Below are 15702 nucleotides of genomic sequence, written 5' to 3' on the forward strand. Positions count from 1 at the left end.
GTTAATGTAGCTTATTAAATAAAGCAAGGCACTGAAAATGCCTAGAAGAGTCACAAGACTCCATAAACATAAAGGTTTGGTCCTGGCCTTCCCATTGGTTATTAACAGAGTTACACATGCAAGTCTCCACATCCCGGTGAAAATGCCCTCTAAATCTCTAAACAGATTAAAAGGAGCGGGTATCAAGCACACTAAATTAGTAGCTCATAACGCCTTGCTCAACCACACCCCCACGGGACACAGCAGTGATAAAAATTAAGCCATGAACGAAAGTTTGACTAAGCCATGTTAACACCAAGAGTTGGTAAATTTCGTGCCAGCCACCGCGGTCATACGATTAACCCAAATCAATGGGCCAACGGCGTAAAACGTGTTAAGGACTATACAACACTAAAGTTAAAATTTAACCAGGCCGTAAAAAGCTACTGTTAATACAAAACAAACCACGAAAGTGACTTTACCACTTCCGACAACACGATAGCTGAGATCCAAACTGGGATTAGATACCCCACTATGCTCAGCCCTAAACATAAATAATTCACATAACAAAATTACTTGCCAGAGAACTACTAGCAATAGCTTAAAACTCAAAGGACTTGGCGGTGCTTTACATCCCTCTAGAGGAGCCTGTTCTATAATCGATAAACCCCGATAAACCTCACCACTTCTAGCTAAATCAGTCTATATACCGCCATCTTCAGCAAACCCTTAAAAGGAAGAAAAGTAAGCACAATAATGATACATAAAAAAGTTAGGTCAAGGTGTAACCCATGAAGTGGGAAGAAATGGGCTACATTTTCTAACCAAGAACATACTCACGAAAGTTTTTATGAAAACTAAAAACTAAAGGTGGATTTAGTAGTAAATTAAGAATAGAGAGCTTAATTGAATAGGGCCATAAAGCACGCACACACCGCCCGTCACCCTCCTCAAGCAACTCATCCAAAAACTACATAATATAGACAATTCAAGGCAAGAGGAGATAAGTCGTAACAAGGTAAGCATACTGGAAAGTGTGCTTGGATAAACCAAAGTGTAGCTTAACTAAAGCATCCGGCTTACACCCAGAAGATTTCATTTATTAATGACCACTTTGAACCAAAACTAGCCCAACTTACCCACAACACAATTACCATAATACCATAAATCAAAACATTTAATCACATTATTACAGTATAGGTGATAGAAATTCTACTTGGAGCTATAGAGAAAGTACCGCAAGGGAATGATGAAAGAAATATTTAAAGTAAAAAACAGCAAAGATTACCCCTTATACCTTTTGCATAATGAATTAGCTAGAACAATTTAGCAAAGAGACCTTAAGCTAAATACCCCGAAACCAGACGAGCTACCTGTGAACAATCCACAGGGGTGCACTCATCTATGTTGCAAAATAGTGAGAAGATTTACAGGTAGAGGTGAAAAGCCTAACGAGCCTGGTGATAGCTGGTTGCCCAGAACAGAATCTCAGTTCAACTTTAAATTTACCCAATAAACATCAAATTGTAATGTAAATTTAAAATATAGTCTAAAAAGGTACAGCTTTTTAGAACAAGGATACAACCTTGCTTAGAGAGTAAAATCAAATAAAACCATAGTAGGCCTAAGAGCAGCCACCAATTAAGAAAGCGTTCAAGCTCAACAATATACCCCCCTTAATCCCCACAATCCAAAATAACTCCTAATATACTACTGGGCTAATCTATTTAATAATAGAAGCAATAATGCTAATATGAGTAACAAGAAATACTTCTCCTTGCATAAGCTTATACCTGCTAACGAATGCTCACTGATAGTTAACAACACGATAAAATAAACCACTAATAAACACACCTATCAAACCAATTGTTAATCCAACACAGGCATGCAGTAAGGAAAGATTAAAAGAAGTAAAAGGAACTCGGCAAACTCAAACCCCGCCTGTTTACCAAAAACATCACCTCCAGCATATCTAGTATTGGAGGCACTGCCTGCCCAGTGACATTAGTTTAACGGCCGCGGTATCCTGACCGTGCAAAGGTAGCATAATCATTTGTTCTCTAAATAGGGACTTGTATGAATGGCCACACGAGGGTTTAACTGTCTCTTACTTCCAATCAGTGAAATTGACCTTTCCGTGAAGAGGCGGGAATACACAAATAAGACGAGAAGACCCTATGGAGCTTTAATTAACTAACCCATAATAATTTATAAACTCACCTACCAGGTCTAACACAACATTATTACTGGGTTAACAATTTAGGTTGGGGTGACCTCGGAGAATAAAACAACCTCCGAGTGATTAAATCACAGACAAACCAGTCGAAGCATTTTATCATTTATTGATCCAATATCTTGATCAACGGAACAAGTTACCCTAGGGATAACAGCGCAATCCTATTTGAGAGTCCATATCAACAATAGGGTTTACGACCTCGATGTTGGATCAGGACATCCTAATGGTGCAGCAGCTATTAAGGGTTCGTTTGTTCAACGATTAAAGTCCTACGTGATCTGAGTTCAGACCGGAGTAATCCAGGTCGGTTTCTATCTATTATAACAACTTCTCCCAGTACGAAAGGACAAGAGAAGTAAGGCCAATTCTACCGGAAAGCCTTAGGACTAATAGATGATATAATCTTAATCTAACCAGTCCACTCCCCATATGACCCTAGAAATAGGGTTTGTTAGGGTGGCAGAGCCCAGTAATTGCGTAAAACTTAAACTTTTATTCCCAGAGGTTCAAATCCTCTTCCTAACAACATGTTTATAGTTAACACTATCTCACTAATTGTGCCAATCCTACTAGCCGTAGCTTTTCTAACATTAGTAGAACGAAAAGTACTAGGATATATACAACTTCGCAAAGGCCCAAACATTGTAGGACCTTACGGCCTCCTACAACCAATTGCAGATGCTGTAAAACTCTTTACAAAAGAACCCCTACGACCACTAACATCATCCATCACCATATTTGTTATAGCTCCCATCCTAGCCCTAACACTAGCCCTAACAATATGAATCCCACTACCCATGCCCTACCCACTCATTAATATAAACCTAGGAATTTTATTTATATTAGCAATATCAAGCCTAGCCGTTTACTCTATCCTGTGGTCAGGATGGGCCTCAAACTCAAAATACGCTTTAATCGGAGCTCTACGAGCTGTAGCCCAAACAATCTCATATGAAGTCACACTAGCCATCATCCTACTATCAGTATTACTAATAAACGGCTCCTTTACCTTATCCACATTAATTATCACACAAGAACATCTATGACTAGTCTTCCCCGCATGACCCCTAGCCATAATATGATTTATCTCAACCCTAGCAGAAACCAACCGCGCCCCATTTGACCTAACAGAAGGAGAATCAGAATTAGTCTCAGGCTTCAACGTTGAATATGCAGCAGGACCATTTGCCCTGTTCTTCCTAGCCGAATACGCAAATATCATTATAATAAACATCCTCACAACCATCTTATTTTTCGGCGCATTCCACACCCCCTACCTGCCAGAATTATATTCCATCAACTTCACCATAAAAGCACTCCTGCTAACAATCTCCTTCCTATGAATTCGAGCATCCTACCCACGATTCCGCTACGACCAACTCATACATTTATTATGAAAAAATTTTCTCCCACTAACACTAGCCCTATGCATATGACACATGGCCCTTCCCATTATAACAGCGAGCATTCCACCCCAAACATAAGAAATATGTCTGACAAAAGAGTTACTTTGATAGAGTAAATCATAGAGGTTCAAACCCTCTTATTTCTAGAACTATAGGAATTGAACCTAATCCTAAGAACTCAAAAATCTTCGTGCTACCAAATTTACACTAAATTCTAAAGTAAGGTCAGCTAAATAAGCTATCGGGCCCATACCCCGAAAATGTTGGTTTATCCCCTTCCCGTACTAATCAAGCCCCCAATTCTCATCATCATCATGTTTACCGTCGTCTCGGGGACTATAATAGTACTAATAAGCTCCCACTGATTGATAATCTGAATTGGGTTCGAAATAAATATACTAGCCATCATCCCAATTCTAATAAAAAAATTTAGCCCACGAGCAGTAGAAGCATCAACAAAATACTTCCTCACACAAGCCACCGCATCCATGCTTCTTATACTAGGAATTATTGTCAATCTATTACTAACAGGGCAATGAACAGTCTCAAGTACCCTAAACTCAACCGCATCTAACATAATAACAGTAGCCCTAGCAATAAAACTAGGCCTATCACCCTTTCACTTCTGAGTACCTGAAGTAACTCAAGGAGTCCCATTACCATCAGGAATAATTTTACTAACCTGACAAAAAATCGCTCCCCTATCAATTCTATACCAAATTTACCCATCCATAAACTCACATTTACTGACAACTATAGCAATTACATCAGTCCTAATCGGAGGATGAGGAGGACTGAACCAAACACAACTACGAAAAATCCTGGCCTACTCATCAATCGCACACATAGGATGAATAATCGCCGTAACAACATACAACCCAACCCTTACACTGCTAAACCTCTTAATTTACATCACAATAACTTTAGGAACATTCATACTATTCTCATTCAACTCATCCACAACTACACTATCATTATCCCTCATATGAAATAAACTACCATTAATCACCTCACTAATTTTAATCACAATACTATCATTAGGAGGCCTTCCTCCACTTTCAGGCTTTATTCCCAAATGAATAATTATCCATGAACTCACAAAAAACAACATAATTACACTAGCAATATTCATAGCAATAACAGCCCTATTAAATTTATACTTTTACATACGACTAACATACGCAACAGCACTAACTTTATTTCCCTCAACAAATACTATAAAAATAAAATGACAATTTGAAAACACAAAAAATACAACCCTACTATCCCCCCTAATTGTAATCTCAACCATACTACTCCCACTTACACCAATAATATCAACACTATTCTAGAAGTTTAGGTTAAAATAGACCAAGGGCCTTCAAAGCCCCAAGTAAGTGTCACTCACTTAACTCCTGAGCCATTATAAGGACTGCAAGAGCATATCTCACATCTATTGAACGCAAATCAATCACTTTAATTAAGCTAAGCCCTTCCTAGATTGGTGGGCTACCATCCCACGAAACTTTAGTTAACAGCTAAATACCCTAATCAACTGGCTTCAATCTACTTCTCCCGCCGCGAAGAAAAAAAAGGCGGGAGAAGCCCCGGCAGGGTTGAAGCTGCTTCTTTGAATTTGCAATTCAATGTGATATTTCACCACAGAGCTTGGCAAAAAGGGGACTTAAACCCCTATTCTTAGATTTACAGTCTAATGCCCTTGTCGGCCATTTTACCTATGTTCATTAATCGATGATTATTTTCTACTAACCATAAAGATATTGGCACCCTCTACCTTTTATTCGGCGCATGAGCCGGAATAGTAGGAACTGCTCTTAGTCTTCTAATCCGTGCTGAACTAGGTCAACCTGGCGCCCTGCTAGGAGACGACCAGATTTACAATGTAATCGTAACAGCCCACGCATTTGTAATAATTTTCTTCATAGTAATACCTATTATAATTGGGGGCTTTGGAAACTGACTCATCCCTCTGATAATCGGTGCACCTGATATAGCATTTCCACGAATAAATAATATAAGCTTCTGACTTCTACCCCCCTCTTTCCTTCTCCTTTTAGCTTCCTCAATGGTAGAGGCAGGCGCAGGAACAGGATGAACCGTTTATCCTCCCTTAGCAGGAAACCTAGCACACGCAGGAGCATCCGTAGACCTAGCAATTTTCTCCCTACACTTAGCAGGAATTTCATCTATTCTAGGGTCTATCAACTTTATCACTACTATTATTAACATAAAACCTCCCGCTATATCACAATACCAAACCCCCTTATTCGTATGATCTGTCTTAGTTACAGCTGTATTACTACTTCTATCCTTGCCAGTCCTAGCAGCAGGTATTACTATGTTACTCACGGACCGCAATCTGAATACTACTTTCTTTGACCCAGCCGGAGGAGGAGACCCTATCCTATATCAACACCTATTCTGATTTTTCGGACACCCCGAAGTTTATATCTTAATTCTACCAGGATTTGGCATTATTTCACATGTAGTAACTTACTACTCAGGAAAAAAAGAACCTTTTGGTTACATAGGGATAGTATGAGCAATGATATCAATCGGCTTCCTAGGATTTATTGTATGAGCCCACCATATGTTCACTGTAGGCCTAGACGTAGACACACGAGCATATTTCACTTCAGCTACCATAATTATTGCTATCCCAACAGGTGTAAAAGTATTTAGCTGATTAGCTACGCTGCACGGAGGGAACATCAAATGATCTCCAGCTATGCTATGGGCCTTAGGGTTTATCTTTTTATTTACAGTGGGTGGCTTAACGGGTATTGTATTATCAAACTCATCACTAGACATCGTTCTTCACGATACATATTACGTAGTAGCACATTTTCACTACGTTCTTTCAATAGGGGCAGTATTTGCAATCATAGGCGGATTCGTTCACTGGTTCCCATTATTTACAGGCTACACCCTAAATGATACTTGAGCAAAAATCCACTTTACAATCATATTTGTAGGAGTAAATATAACATTCTTTCCCCAACATTTCCTAGGATTATCAGGTATACCTCGACGCTACTCTGATTACCCAGACGCATACACAACATGAAACACAGTATCTTCCATAGGCTCATTCATTTCACTAACAGCAGTAATACTAATAATCTTCATAATTTGAGAAGCCTTTGCATCCAAACGAGAAGTATCTACAGTAGAATTAACCTCAACAAACATCGAATGACTACATGGATGTCCTCCCCCATACCACACATTCGAAGAACCAACCTATGTATTATCCAAGTAAATAAGAAAGGAAGGAATCGAACCCCCTAAAACTGGTTTCAAGCCAATGTCATAGCCATTATGTCTTTCTCGATAAGAGGTATTAGTAAAAATTACATGACTTTGTCAAAGTCAAATTATAGGTGAAAGTCCTTTATATCTCTATGGCGTACCCTTTCCAAACAGGCCTCCAAGACGCAGCCTCTCCTATCATAGAAGAGCTCCTACACTTTCATGACCATACATTAATAATCGTATTCTTAATTAGCTCCCTTGTTCTCTACATTATTTCAGTAATACTAACCACTAAACTCACACATACTAGTACTATAGACGCTCAAGCAGTAGAAACAATTTGAACCATCTTACCAGCTATTATTCTAATCATAATTGCTTTACCCTCACTACGGATCCTTTATATAATAGATGAAATTAATAACCCTTCCTTGACTGTAAAAACCATAGGCCACCAATGATATTGAAGCTATGAATACACAGACTACGAAGACCTAAATTTTGACTCTTATATAATCCCAACTCAAGAATTAAAACCTGGGGAATTACGATTATTAGAAGTAGATAATCGAGTAGTCCTCCCAATAGAAATAACAATTCGTATACTAATCTCTTCCGAAGACGTATTACACTCATGAGCTGTCCCATCCCTAGGACTAAAAACTGACGCCATTCCAGGGCGCCTAAACCAAACTACTATTATAGCCATGCGACCAGGACTATATTACGGCCAATGCTCTGAAATCTGCGGCTCTAATCACAGCTTTATACCAATTGTTCTTGAGTTAGTGCCTCTGTCGCACTTCGAAAAATGATCTGCCTCAATATTATAAATTCACCGAGAAGCTAAACAGCATTAACCTTTTAAGTTAAAGATTGAGAGCATCAACCTCTCCTCAGTGATATGCCACAACTAGACACTTCAACATGATTTGTCACAATCTTATCAATAATCATTACTCTGTTTTTTATATTTCAACTAAAAGTATCAAAATATAGCTTTCCAGAAAACCCCGAACCAAAGTCACTGACTACATCAAAGTCTACTACACCTTGAGAAAGCAAATGAACGAAAATCTATTTTCCTCATTCATTACCCCAACAATAATAGGACTCCCTATTGTAATTATTATCACTATGTTTCCAAGCATTATATTCCCATCACCTACCCGACTAATCAATAATCGACTCATCTCCATTCAACAATGATTAGTGCAACTAACATCAAAACAAATATTATCCATCCACAACCAAAAAGGACAAACTTGAGCCCTGATATTAATATCACTAATCTTATTTATCGGTTCTACTAATTTATTAGGCCTCCTGCCCCACTCATTCACCCCCACCACACAACTATCTTTAAATCTGGGTATAGCCATCCCCTTATGAGCAGGCACTGTAATCACTGGTTTTCGGCATAAAACAAAAGCCTCTTTAGCCCACTTTCTACCACAAGGAACACCACTACCTCTAATTCCCATACTTATTATTATCGAGACTATTAGCCTATTCATTCAACCCATAGCCCTGGCCGTACGACTAACAGCCAATATCACCGCAGGCCACCTATTAATTCACCTGATCGGAGGGGCTACTTTAGCCCTAATAAACATTAGCACAGTTACAGCAATAGTTACCTTCACTATCCTCGTCCTCCTAACTATCCTAGAATTCGCAGTAGCTCTTATCCAGGCCTATGTATTCACCTTACTAGTAAGCTTATACTTACACGACAATACTTAATGACCCACCAAACACACTCATACCATATAGTTAACCCAAGCCCATGGCCCCTAACAGGAGCATTATCCGCCCTGCTTACAACATCAGGTTTAGTAATGTGATTTCATCACAACTCATCATTCCTCCTTACCCTAAGTATGGCAACTAATATATTAACTATATACCAATGATGACGAGATGTAGTCCGAGAAGGTACATTTCAAGGCCATCATACTCCTACTGTCCAAAAAGGCCTACGATACGGAATAATTCTTTTTATCACCTCAGAAATTTTCTTCTTCGCAGGCTTCTTCTGAGCTTTCTATCATTCAAGCCTAGCACCAACCCCTGAACTAGGTGGATGCTGGCCACCTACAGGTATTACCCCTTTAAACCCCTTAGAAGTACCACTACTCAACACCTCAGTCTTACTAGCCTCTGGAGTCTCTATTACCTGAGCCCATCACAGCCTTATAGAAGGAGACCGCAAACATATAATCCAAGCCCTATTTATTACAATCCTCCTAGGTTTGTATTTTACCATTTTACAAACCTCAGAATACTACGAAGCCCCATTCACAATTTCTGATGGGATCTACGGCTCTACATTCTTTATAGCTACAGGGTTCCACGGCCTTCACGTCATCATCGGATCTACCTTTCTCATCGTATGCTTCCTACGACAACTAAACTATCACTTCACATCTGACCACCACTTTGGATTCGAAGCTGCTGCCTGATACTGACACTTCGTAGATGTAGTATGACTATTCCTATATGTATCCATCTATTGATGAGGATCTTATTTCTCTAGTATTAATAAGTACAATTGACTTCCAATCAATTAGTTCTGGTTGAATCCAGAGAGAAATAATAAATATAATATTAATTATACTCATCAATGTTTCATTAGCATCCCTACTTGTCACAATCGCATTTTGACTCCCTCAATTAAATATTTATACAGAAAAAGCAAGCCCATATGAATGCGGCTTCGATCCACTAGGGTCAGCACGTTTACCTTTCTCCATAAAATTTTTTCTAGTAGCCATTACATTTTTGCTATTTGACCTAGAAATCGCTCTCCTTCTACCACTACCATGAGCCTCACAATCAATTAACCTAAAAACCACACTCACTATAGCACTAGCACTAGTTTCACTACTAGCCGCAAGCCTGGCCTATGAATGAACCGAAGAAGGCTTAGAGTGAAACGAATATGATAATTAGTTTAACTAAAACAAATGATTTCGACTCATTAGATTGTAAATTATATTACAATTATCAAATGTCCATAGTATATATCAACATTTTCCTAGCCTTTACTCTATCTTTTATGGGACTACTCATCTACCGATCCCACTTAATATCTTCTCTTCTCTGCCTAGAAGGGATAATATTATCACTCTTCGTTATAATAACAATCACCATCTTAATTAACCACCTTACATTAGCCAGCATAACTCCTATCATCCTTCTTGTATTTGCAGCCTGTGAAGCAGCACTGGGCTTATCCCTTTTAGTTATAATCTCAACTACATACGGAACAGACTACGTACAAAACTTAAACCTACTACAATGCTAAAAATTATTATTCCAACCATAATACTAATTCCCCTAACATGACTATCAAAACCTAATATAATTTGAATCAATATAACAGCCCACAGTATATTAATTAGTTTAATTAGCCTAACATATCTTAACCAACTCACAGACAATAACCTAAACTTCTCATTACTATTCTTCGCAGATTCCTTATCAGCACCCTTGTTAGCACTTACAACATGACTACTCCCTCTAATAATTATAGCAAGCCAGCACCACCTATCAAAAGAAACCTTAATGCGAAAAAAACTTTATATTACAATACTAATCATACTACAACTATTCCTAATCATAACATTCGCTGCTACGGAACTAATCATATTCTATATTCTATTTGAAGCCACACTCATACCAACATTAATCATCATTACCCGCTGAGGTAACCAAACAGAACGACTAAACGCCGGCTTATATTTTTTATTCTACACTCTAGTAGGCTCACTACCTCTATTAGTCGCCCTAGTATGAATCCAAAATAACCTAGGTACCTTAAACCTTTTAATCATTCAATATTGAGCACAACCCCTACTAAATTCATGATCCAATGCCCTATTATGACTAGCATGCATAATAGCATTCATAGTAAAAATACCTTTATATGGCCTCCACCTGTGACTCCCAAAAGCCCACGTAGAAGCTCCTATCGCAGGATCGATAGTCCTTGCCGCCGTCCTCCTAAAATTAGGCGGATACGGAATAATGCGAATTACCACACTACTAAACCCATTAACAAACCACATAGCATACCCCTTCATAATGCTATCATTATGAGGAATAATCATAACCAGCTCTATCTGTCTACGCCAAACAGATCTAAAATCTTTAATCGCCTACTCCTCCGTAAGCCACATGGCCCTAGTAATCATAGCTGTACTCATCCAATCACCATGAAGCTATATGGGAGCAACAGCCCTAATAATTGCACACGGTCTAACATCATCTATGCTATTCTGCCTAGCCAATTCCAACTACGAACGCATTCACAGCCGTACTATAATCCTTGCACGAGGCCTACAAACATTGCTACCACTAATAGCTGCATGATGATTACTTGCCAGCTTAACTAATCTAGCCTTACCACCTACAATCAACCTAGTAGGAGAGTTATTCGTAGTAATAGCTTCATTCTCATGATCTAACATCACCATTATCCTAATAGGCATCAACATTACTATCACTGCCATCTATTCCCTATACATAATAATTACCACACAACGCGGAAAGTACACCCATCACATTAAAAGTATTAAACCATCATTTACACGAGAAAACTCCCTAATAGCCCTACACCTACTACCCCTACTCCTACTTTCACTTAACCCTAAAATTATTCTAGGCCCTATTTACTGTAAATATAGTTTAACAAAAACATTAGATTGTGAATCTAACAATAAAAGCTCAAACCTTTTTATTTACCGAAAAAGTAACACGCAGGAACTGCTAACTCATGCTCCCATGTATAAAAACATGGCTTTTTCAACTTTTAAAGGATAGTAGTAATCCATTGGTCTTAGGAACCAAAAAATTGGTGCAACTCCAAATAAAAGTAATAAATTTATTTACCTCCTCAATACTTATAACACTATTCATATTAACTATTCCCATTATAATAACTAACACCACAATATATACTAACAAACTTTACCCCCAATATGTAAAAACCACTATCTCATATGCTTTTATTATCAGCTTAATCCCCACAACTGTATTCCTTTATTCAGGACAAGACACAATAATTTCAAATTGACACTGAATTACAATTCAAACAATAAAACTATCACTTAGCTTTAAACTTGATTACTTTTCAATAACCTTTATACCAGTAGCTTTGTTTGTCACATGATCAATTATAGAATTCTCAATATGATACATACATTCAGATCCCTATATTAATCGATTTTTCAAATACCTACTCCTGTTTCTTATTACCATAATAATTCTGGTTACCGCCAACAACATATTCCAACTATTCATTGGCTGAGAAGGAGTAGGCATTATATCATTTCTACTTATCGGGTGATGATACGGACGAACAGACGCCAACACAGCCGCACTACAAGCTATTTTATATAACCGCATTGGAGATGTAGGGTTCATCCTAGCTATAGCCTGATTCCTGATTAACCTAAACACATGAGACCTCCAACAAATCTTTATAATTAACCACGAAAACCTAACTATACCCCTCATAGGCCTTATATTAGCAGCTACCGGAAAATCCGCACAATTTGGCCTTCACCCATGACTACCATCAGCCATGGAAGGCCCAACCCCTGTATCAGCCCTACTACACTCAAGCACAATAGTCGTAGCAGGGGTTTTCCTATTAATTCGATTCCACCCCTTAATAGAACACAACAAAACTATACAAACTACTACATTATGCCTAGGAGCAATCACAACCCTATTTACAGCAATTTGCGCCCTAACACAAAATGATATTAAAAAAATCGTTGCTTTCTCCACCTCAAGTCAACTAGGACTAATAATCGTAACCATCGGCATCAACCAACCCTACCTAGCATTCCTCCATATTTGCACTCACGCATTCTTCAAGGCCATGTTATTCATATGCTCCGGATCTATTATTCACAGCTTAAATGACGAGCAAGATATTCGAAAAATAGGAGGACTATTCAAAGCACTACCATTCACCACCACCTCCCTAATTGTTGGAAGCCTAGCACTTACAGGAATACCTTTTCTAACAGGTTTTTACTCCAAAGACCTGATCATTGAGACCGCCAACACGTCGTATACCAACGCCTGAGCCCTTCTAATAACTCTCGTTGCCACCTCCATAACAGCTGCCTACAGCACTCGAATCATATTCTTCGCACTATTAGGACAACCCCGCTTTAACCCTATTATCACAATCAACGAGAATAATCCACTCCTAATCAATTCCATTAAACGTCTCTTATTCGGGAGTATTTTCGCAGGATTCTTAATCTCTAACAATATTACACCCACCACCACCCCACAGATAACTATGCCTCATTATCTTAAAATAACAGCTCTCACAGTAACTATTTTAGGTTTCATCCTGGCACTAGAACTAAACCTTATAATGCAGAGCCTAAAATTCAAGTACCCCTCTAACCTATTCAAATTCTCAAACATGCTGGGCTATTTCCCCACCATTATTCACCGCCTAGTACCCATAACAAACCTACTAATAAGTCAAAAATCAGCATCAACACTACTAGACACAATTTGATTAGAAAAAATCATACCAAAATCTATCTCCCATTTCCAAATAAAATCTTCAACTATTATCTCCACCCAAAAAGGTTTAATCAAACTATACTTCATATCTTTCATATTAACCCTAACTATTAGCTTGCTAGCACTTAATTTCCACGAGTAACCTCCATAATTACTACCACCCCAATAAGAAGAGACCAACCTGTAACAATAACAAGCCAAGTCCCATAGCTATATAAAGCTGCAATTCCCATAGCCTCTTCACTAAAAAACCCTGAATCACCTGTATCATAAATTACTCAATCACCCGCCCCATTAAACTTTAACACAACCTCAACCTCAACATCATCACCCTTTAAAATATAACAAGCAGTTAATAACTCAGACAATAAACCAACAATAAAAGCACCTAAAACAGCCTTATTAGAGACTCAAACTTCAGGATACTGTTCTGTGGCTATAGCCGTAGTATACCCAAAAACAACTAACATTCCCCCTAAATAAATTAAAAACACCATTAAACCCAGAAAAGATCCCCCAAAACTCAACACAATTCCACAGCCAATAGCCCCGCTAATAATTAACACCAACCCGCCGTAGATAGGAGAAGGTTTTGAAGAAAACCCTACAAAACTAACTACAAAAATAACGCTTAGAATAAATACAATGTATGTCATCATTATTCCTACATGGAATCTAACCATGACTAGTGACATGAAAAATCACCGTTGTATTTCAACTATAAGAACATTAATGACCAACATTCGTAAAACCCACCCATTAACCAAAATTATCAACAACTCATTCATTGATCTACCTGCTCCATCAAACATCTCAGCATGATGAAACTTCGGGTCCCTACTCGGAATCTGCCTAATTCTTCAAATTCTTACAGGCTTATTCTTAGCCATACACTACACATCAGACACAGCTACAGCCTTTTCATCAGTCACTCATATTTGCCGAGACGTTAATTATGGTTGAATCATTCGATATATACACGCAAATGGAGCTTCCATATTCTTTGTTTGCTTGTTCCTACATGTAGGACGAGGCTTATATTATGGATCTTATATATTTCCTGAAACATGAAATATTGGTATCATCTTACTATTCACAGTAATAGCAACAGCATTCATAGGTTACGTATTACCATGAGGACAAATATCATTTTGAGGTGCAACCGTAATTACCAATCTACTCTCAGCTATCCCATACATCGGAACTAATCTTGTAGAATGAATCTGAGGGGGATTTTCAGTAGACAAAGCCACCTTAACACGATTCTTCGCCTTTCACTTCATCCTGCCATTCGTCATCTCAGCACTAGCAGCAGTTCACCTATTATTCCTCCATGAAACAGGATCCAATAACCCCTCTGGAATCCCATCTGATTCAGACAAAATCCCCTTTCACCCCTACTATACCATTAAAGATATCCTAGGCGCCCTATTCCTCATTTTAACACTAACACTACTAGTATTATTCTCACCTGACCTGTTAGGAGACCCAGACAATTATATTCCTGCTAACCCACTCAACACACCTCCCCATATCAAACCTGAATGGTACTTCCTATTCGCATATGCTATCCTACGATCCATCCCTAATAAACTAGGAGGAGTACTTGCCTTAGTTTTTTCTATTCTAGTTCTAGCTATCATTCCCCTACTGCACACCTCAAAACAACGAAGCATGATATTCCGCCCACTAAGCCAGTGCTTGTTCTGATTACTAGTAGCTGATCTCCTTACACTAACCTGAATCGGCGGCCAACCAGTAGAACACCCATTCATTACTATCGGCCAATTAGCTTCAATCCTCTATTTCATAATCCTCCTAGTCTTCATGCCAATCGTCAGTATTATTGAAAATAATCTATTAAAATGAAGAGTCTTTGTAGTATATCAATTACCTTGGTCTTGTAAACCAAAAATGGAGAACCCTATCTCCCTAAGACTCAAGGAAGAAGCAACAGCCCCACCATCAGCACCCAAAGCTGACATTCTAATTAAACTATTCCCTGATTTCCTCACCACCATTTTTTCAATTCATATATTTAACAACATTCAATGTGCTTCCCCAGTATGTATTCTTCTTATTTTTTTTCCTCCCCCTATGTACGTCGTGCATTAATGGCTTGCCCCATGCATATAAGCATGTACATATTATGATTAATCTTGCATGCATGCATTTCACTTAGATCACGAGCTTTATCACCATGCCTCGAGAAACCATCAACCCTTGCCTGAAGTATACCTCTTCTCGCTCCGGGCCCATTGCATG

General features: G+C 38.5%; 13 protein-coding genes across 13 annotated transcripts, besides 26 other annotated features; 12 read left to right on the top strand and 1 right to left on the bottom strand. All coding sequences in view use genetic code 2, as the record gives it.

Annotated features, from left to right (window-relative positions):
* Window positions 1-69, top strand: a tRNA (tRNA-Phe).
* Window positions 70-1029, top strand: an rRNA (s-rRNA).
* Window positions 1030-1097, top strand: a tRNA (tRNA-Val).
* Window positions 1097-2665, top strand: an rRNA (l-rRNA).
* Window positions 2666-2740, top strand: a tRNA (tRNA-Leu).
* Window positions 2741-2742: 2 nt separating this feature from the next.
* ND1 lies at window positions 2743-3697 on the top strand. Its single transcript has one exon. Coding sequence (YP_007625289.1; NADH dehydrogenase subunit 1) is annotated over window positions 2743-3697 (955 nt in total).
* Window positions 3698-3767, top strand: a tRNA (tRNA-Ile).
* Window positions 3765-3838, bottom strand: a tRNA (tRNA-Gln).
* A 1-nt stretch (window position 3839) lies between these two features.
* Window positions 3840-3908, top strand: a tRNA (tRNA-Met).
* On the top strand, window positions 3909-4950 carry ND2. Its single transcript has one exon. Coding sequence (YP_007625290.1; NADH dehydrogenase subunit 2) is annotated over window positions 3909-4950 (1042 nt in total).
* Window positions 4951-5018, top strand: a tRNA (tRNA-Trp).
* An 8-nt stretch (window positions 5019-5026) lies between these two features.
* Window positions 5027-5095, top strand: a tRNA (tRNA-Ala).
* A 1-nt stretch (window position 5096) lies between these two features.
* Window positions 5097-5169, top strand: a tRNA (tRNA-Asn).
* Window positions 5170-5205: an origin of replication.
* Window positions 5203-5269, bottom strand: a tRNA (tRNA-Cys).
* Window positions 5269-5337, bottom strand: a tRNA (tRNA-Tyr).
* Window position 5338: 1 nt separating this feature from the next.
* COX1 lies at window positions 5339-6883 on the top strand. The gene has a single exon. A coding sequence (YP_007625291.1; cytochrome c oxidase subunit I) covers window positions 5339-6883, from the start codon at window positions 5339-5341 to the stop codon at window positions 6881-6883; it is 1545 nt and encodes a 514-aa protein.
* Window positions 6880-6955, bottom strand: a tRNA (tRNA-Ser).
* Window positions 6956-6958: 3 nt separating this feature from the next.
* Window positions 6959-7025, top strand: a tRNA (tRNA-Asp).
* COX2 lies at window positions 7026-7709 on the top strand. The gene has a single exon. A coding sequence (YP_007625292.1; cytochrome c oxidase subunit II) covers window positions 7026-7709, from the start codon at window positions 7026-7028 to the stop codon at window positions 7707-7709; it is 684 nt and encodes a 227-aa protein.
* Window positions 7710-7712: 3 nt separating this feature from the next.
* Window positions 7713-7779, top strand: a tRNA (tRNA-Lys).
* Window position 7780: 1 nt separating this feature from the next.
* ATP8 lies at window positions 7781-7984 on the top strand. The gene has a single exon. A coding sequence (YP_007625293.1; ATP synthase F0 subunit 8) covers window positions 7781-7984, from the start codon at window positions 7781-7783 to the stop codon at window positions 7982-7984; it is 204 nt and encodes a 67-aa protein.
* Window positions 7942-8622, top strand: ATP6. The gene has a single exon. A coding sequence (YP_007625294.1; ATP synthase F0 subunit 6) covers window positions 7942-8622, from the start codon at window positions 7942-7944 to the stop codon at window positions 8620-8622; it is 681 nt and encodes a 226-aa protein.
* On the top strand, window positions 8622-9405 carry COX3. The gene has a single exon. Coding sequence (YP_007625295.1; cytochrome c oxidase subunit III) is annotated over window positions 8622-9405 (784 nt in total).
* Window positions 9406-9474, top strand: a tRNA (tRNA-Gly).
* ND3 lies at window positions 9475-9821 on the top strand. Its single transcript has one exon. Coding sequence (YP_007625296.1; NADH dehydrogenase subunit 3) is annotated over window positions 9475-9821 (347 nt in total).
* Window positions 9822-9889, top strand: a tRNA (tRNA-Arg).
* ND4L lies at window positions 9890-10186 on the top strand. Its single transcript has one exon. A coding sequence (YP_007625297.1; NADH dehydrogenase subunit 4L) covers window positions 9890-10186, from the start codon at window positions 9890-9892 to the stop codon at window positions 10184-10186; it is 297 nt and encodes a 98-aa protein.
* On the top strand, window positions 10180-11557 carry ND4. Its single transcript has one exon. Coding sequence (YP_007625298.1; NADH dehydrogenase subunit 4) is annotated over window positions 10180-11557 (1378 nt in total).
* Window positions 11558-11626, top strand: a tRNA (tRNA-His).
* Window positions 11627-11688, top strand: a tRNA (tRNA-Ser).
* Window positions 11689-11758, top strand: a tRNA (tRNA-Leu).
* ND5 lies at window positions 11750-13579 on the top strand. The gene has a single exon. A coding sequence (YP_007625299.1; NADH dehydrogenase subunit 5) covers window positions 11750-13579, from the start codon at window positions 11750-11752 to the stop codon at window positions 13577-13579; it is 1830 nt and encodes a 609-aa protein.
* Window positions 13563-14096, bottom strand: ND6. The gene has a single exon. A coding sequence (YP_007625300.1; NADH dehydrogenase subunit 6) covers window positions 13563-14096, from the start codon at window positions 14094-14096 to the stop codon at window positions 13563-13565; it is 534 nt and encodes a 177-aa protein.
* Window positions 14097-14165, bottom strand: a tRNA (tRNA-Glu).
* Window positions 14166-14169: 4 nt separating this feature from the next.
* CYTB lies at window positions 14170-15309 on the top strand. The gene has a single exon. A coding sequence (YP_007625301.1; cytochrome b) covers window positions 14170-15309, from the start codon at window positions 14170-14172 to the stop codon at window positions 15307-15309; it is 1140 nt and encodes a 379-aa protein.
* Window positions 15310-15377, top strand: a tRNA (tRNA-Thr).
* Window positions 15378-15442, bottom strand: a tRNA (tRNA-Pro).
* Window positions 15443-15702: part of a D loop that runs on past the window's edge.

The sequence above is a fragment of the mitochondrial genome of Neovison vison (assembly GCF_020171115.1).
Source record: "Neovison vison voucher ROM102488 mitochondrion, complete genome".
NCBI classification, from domain to species: Eukaryota; Metazoa; Chordata; class Mammalia; order Carnivora; family Mustelidae; genus Neogale; species Neogale vison.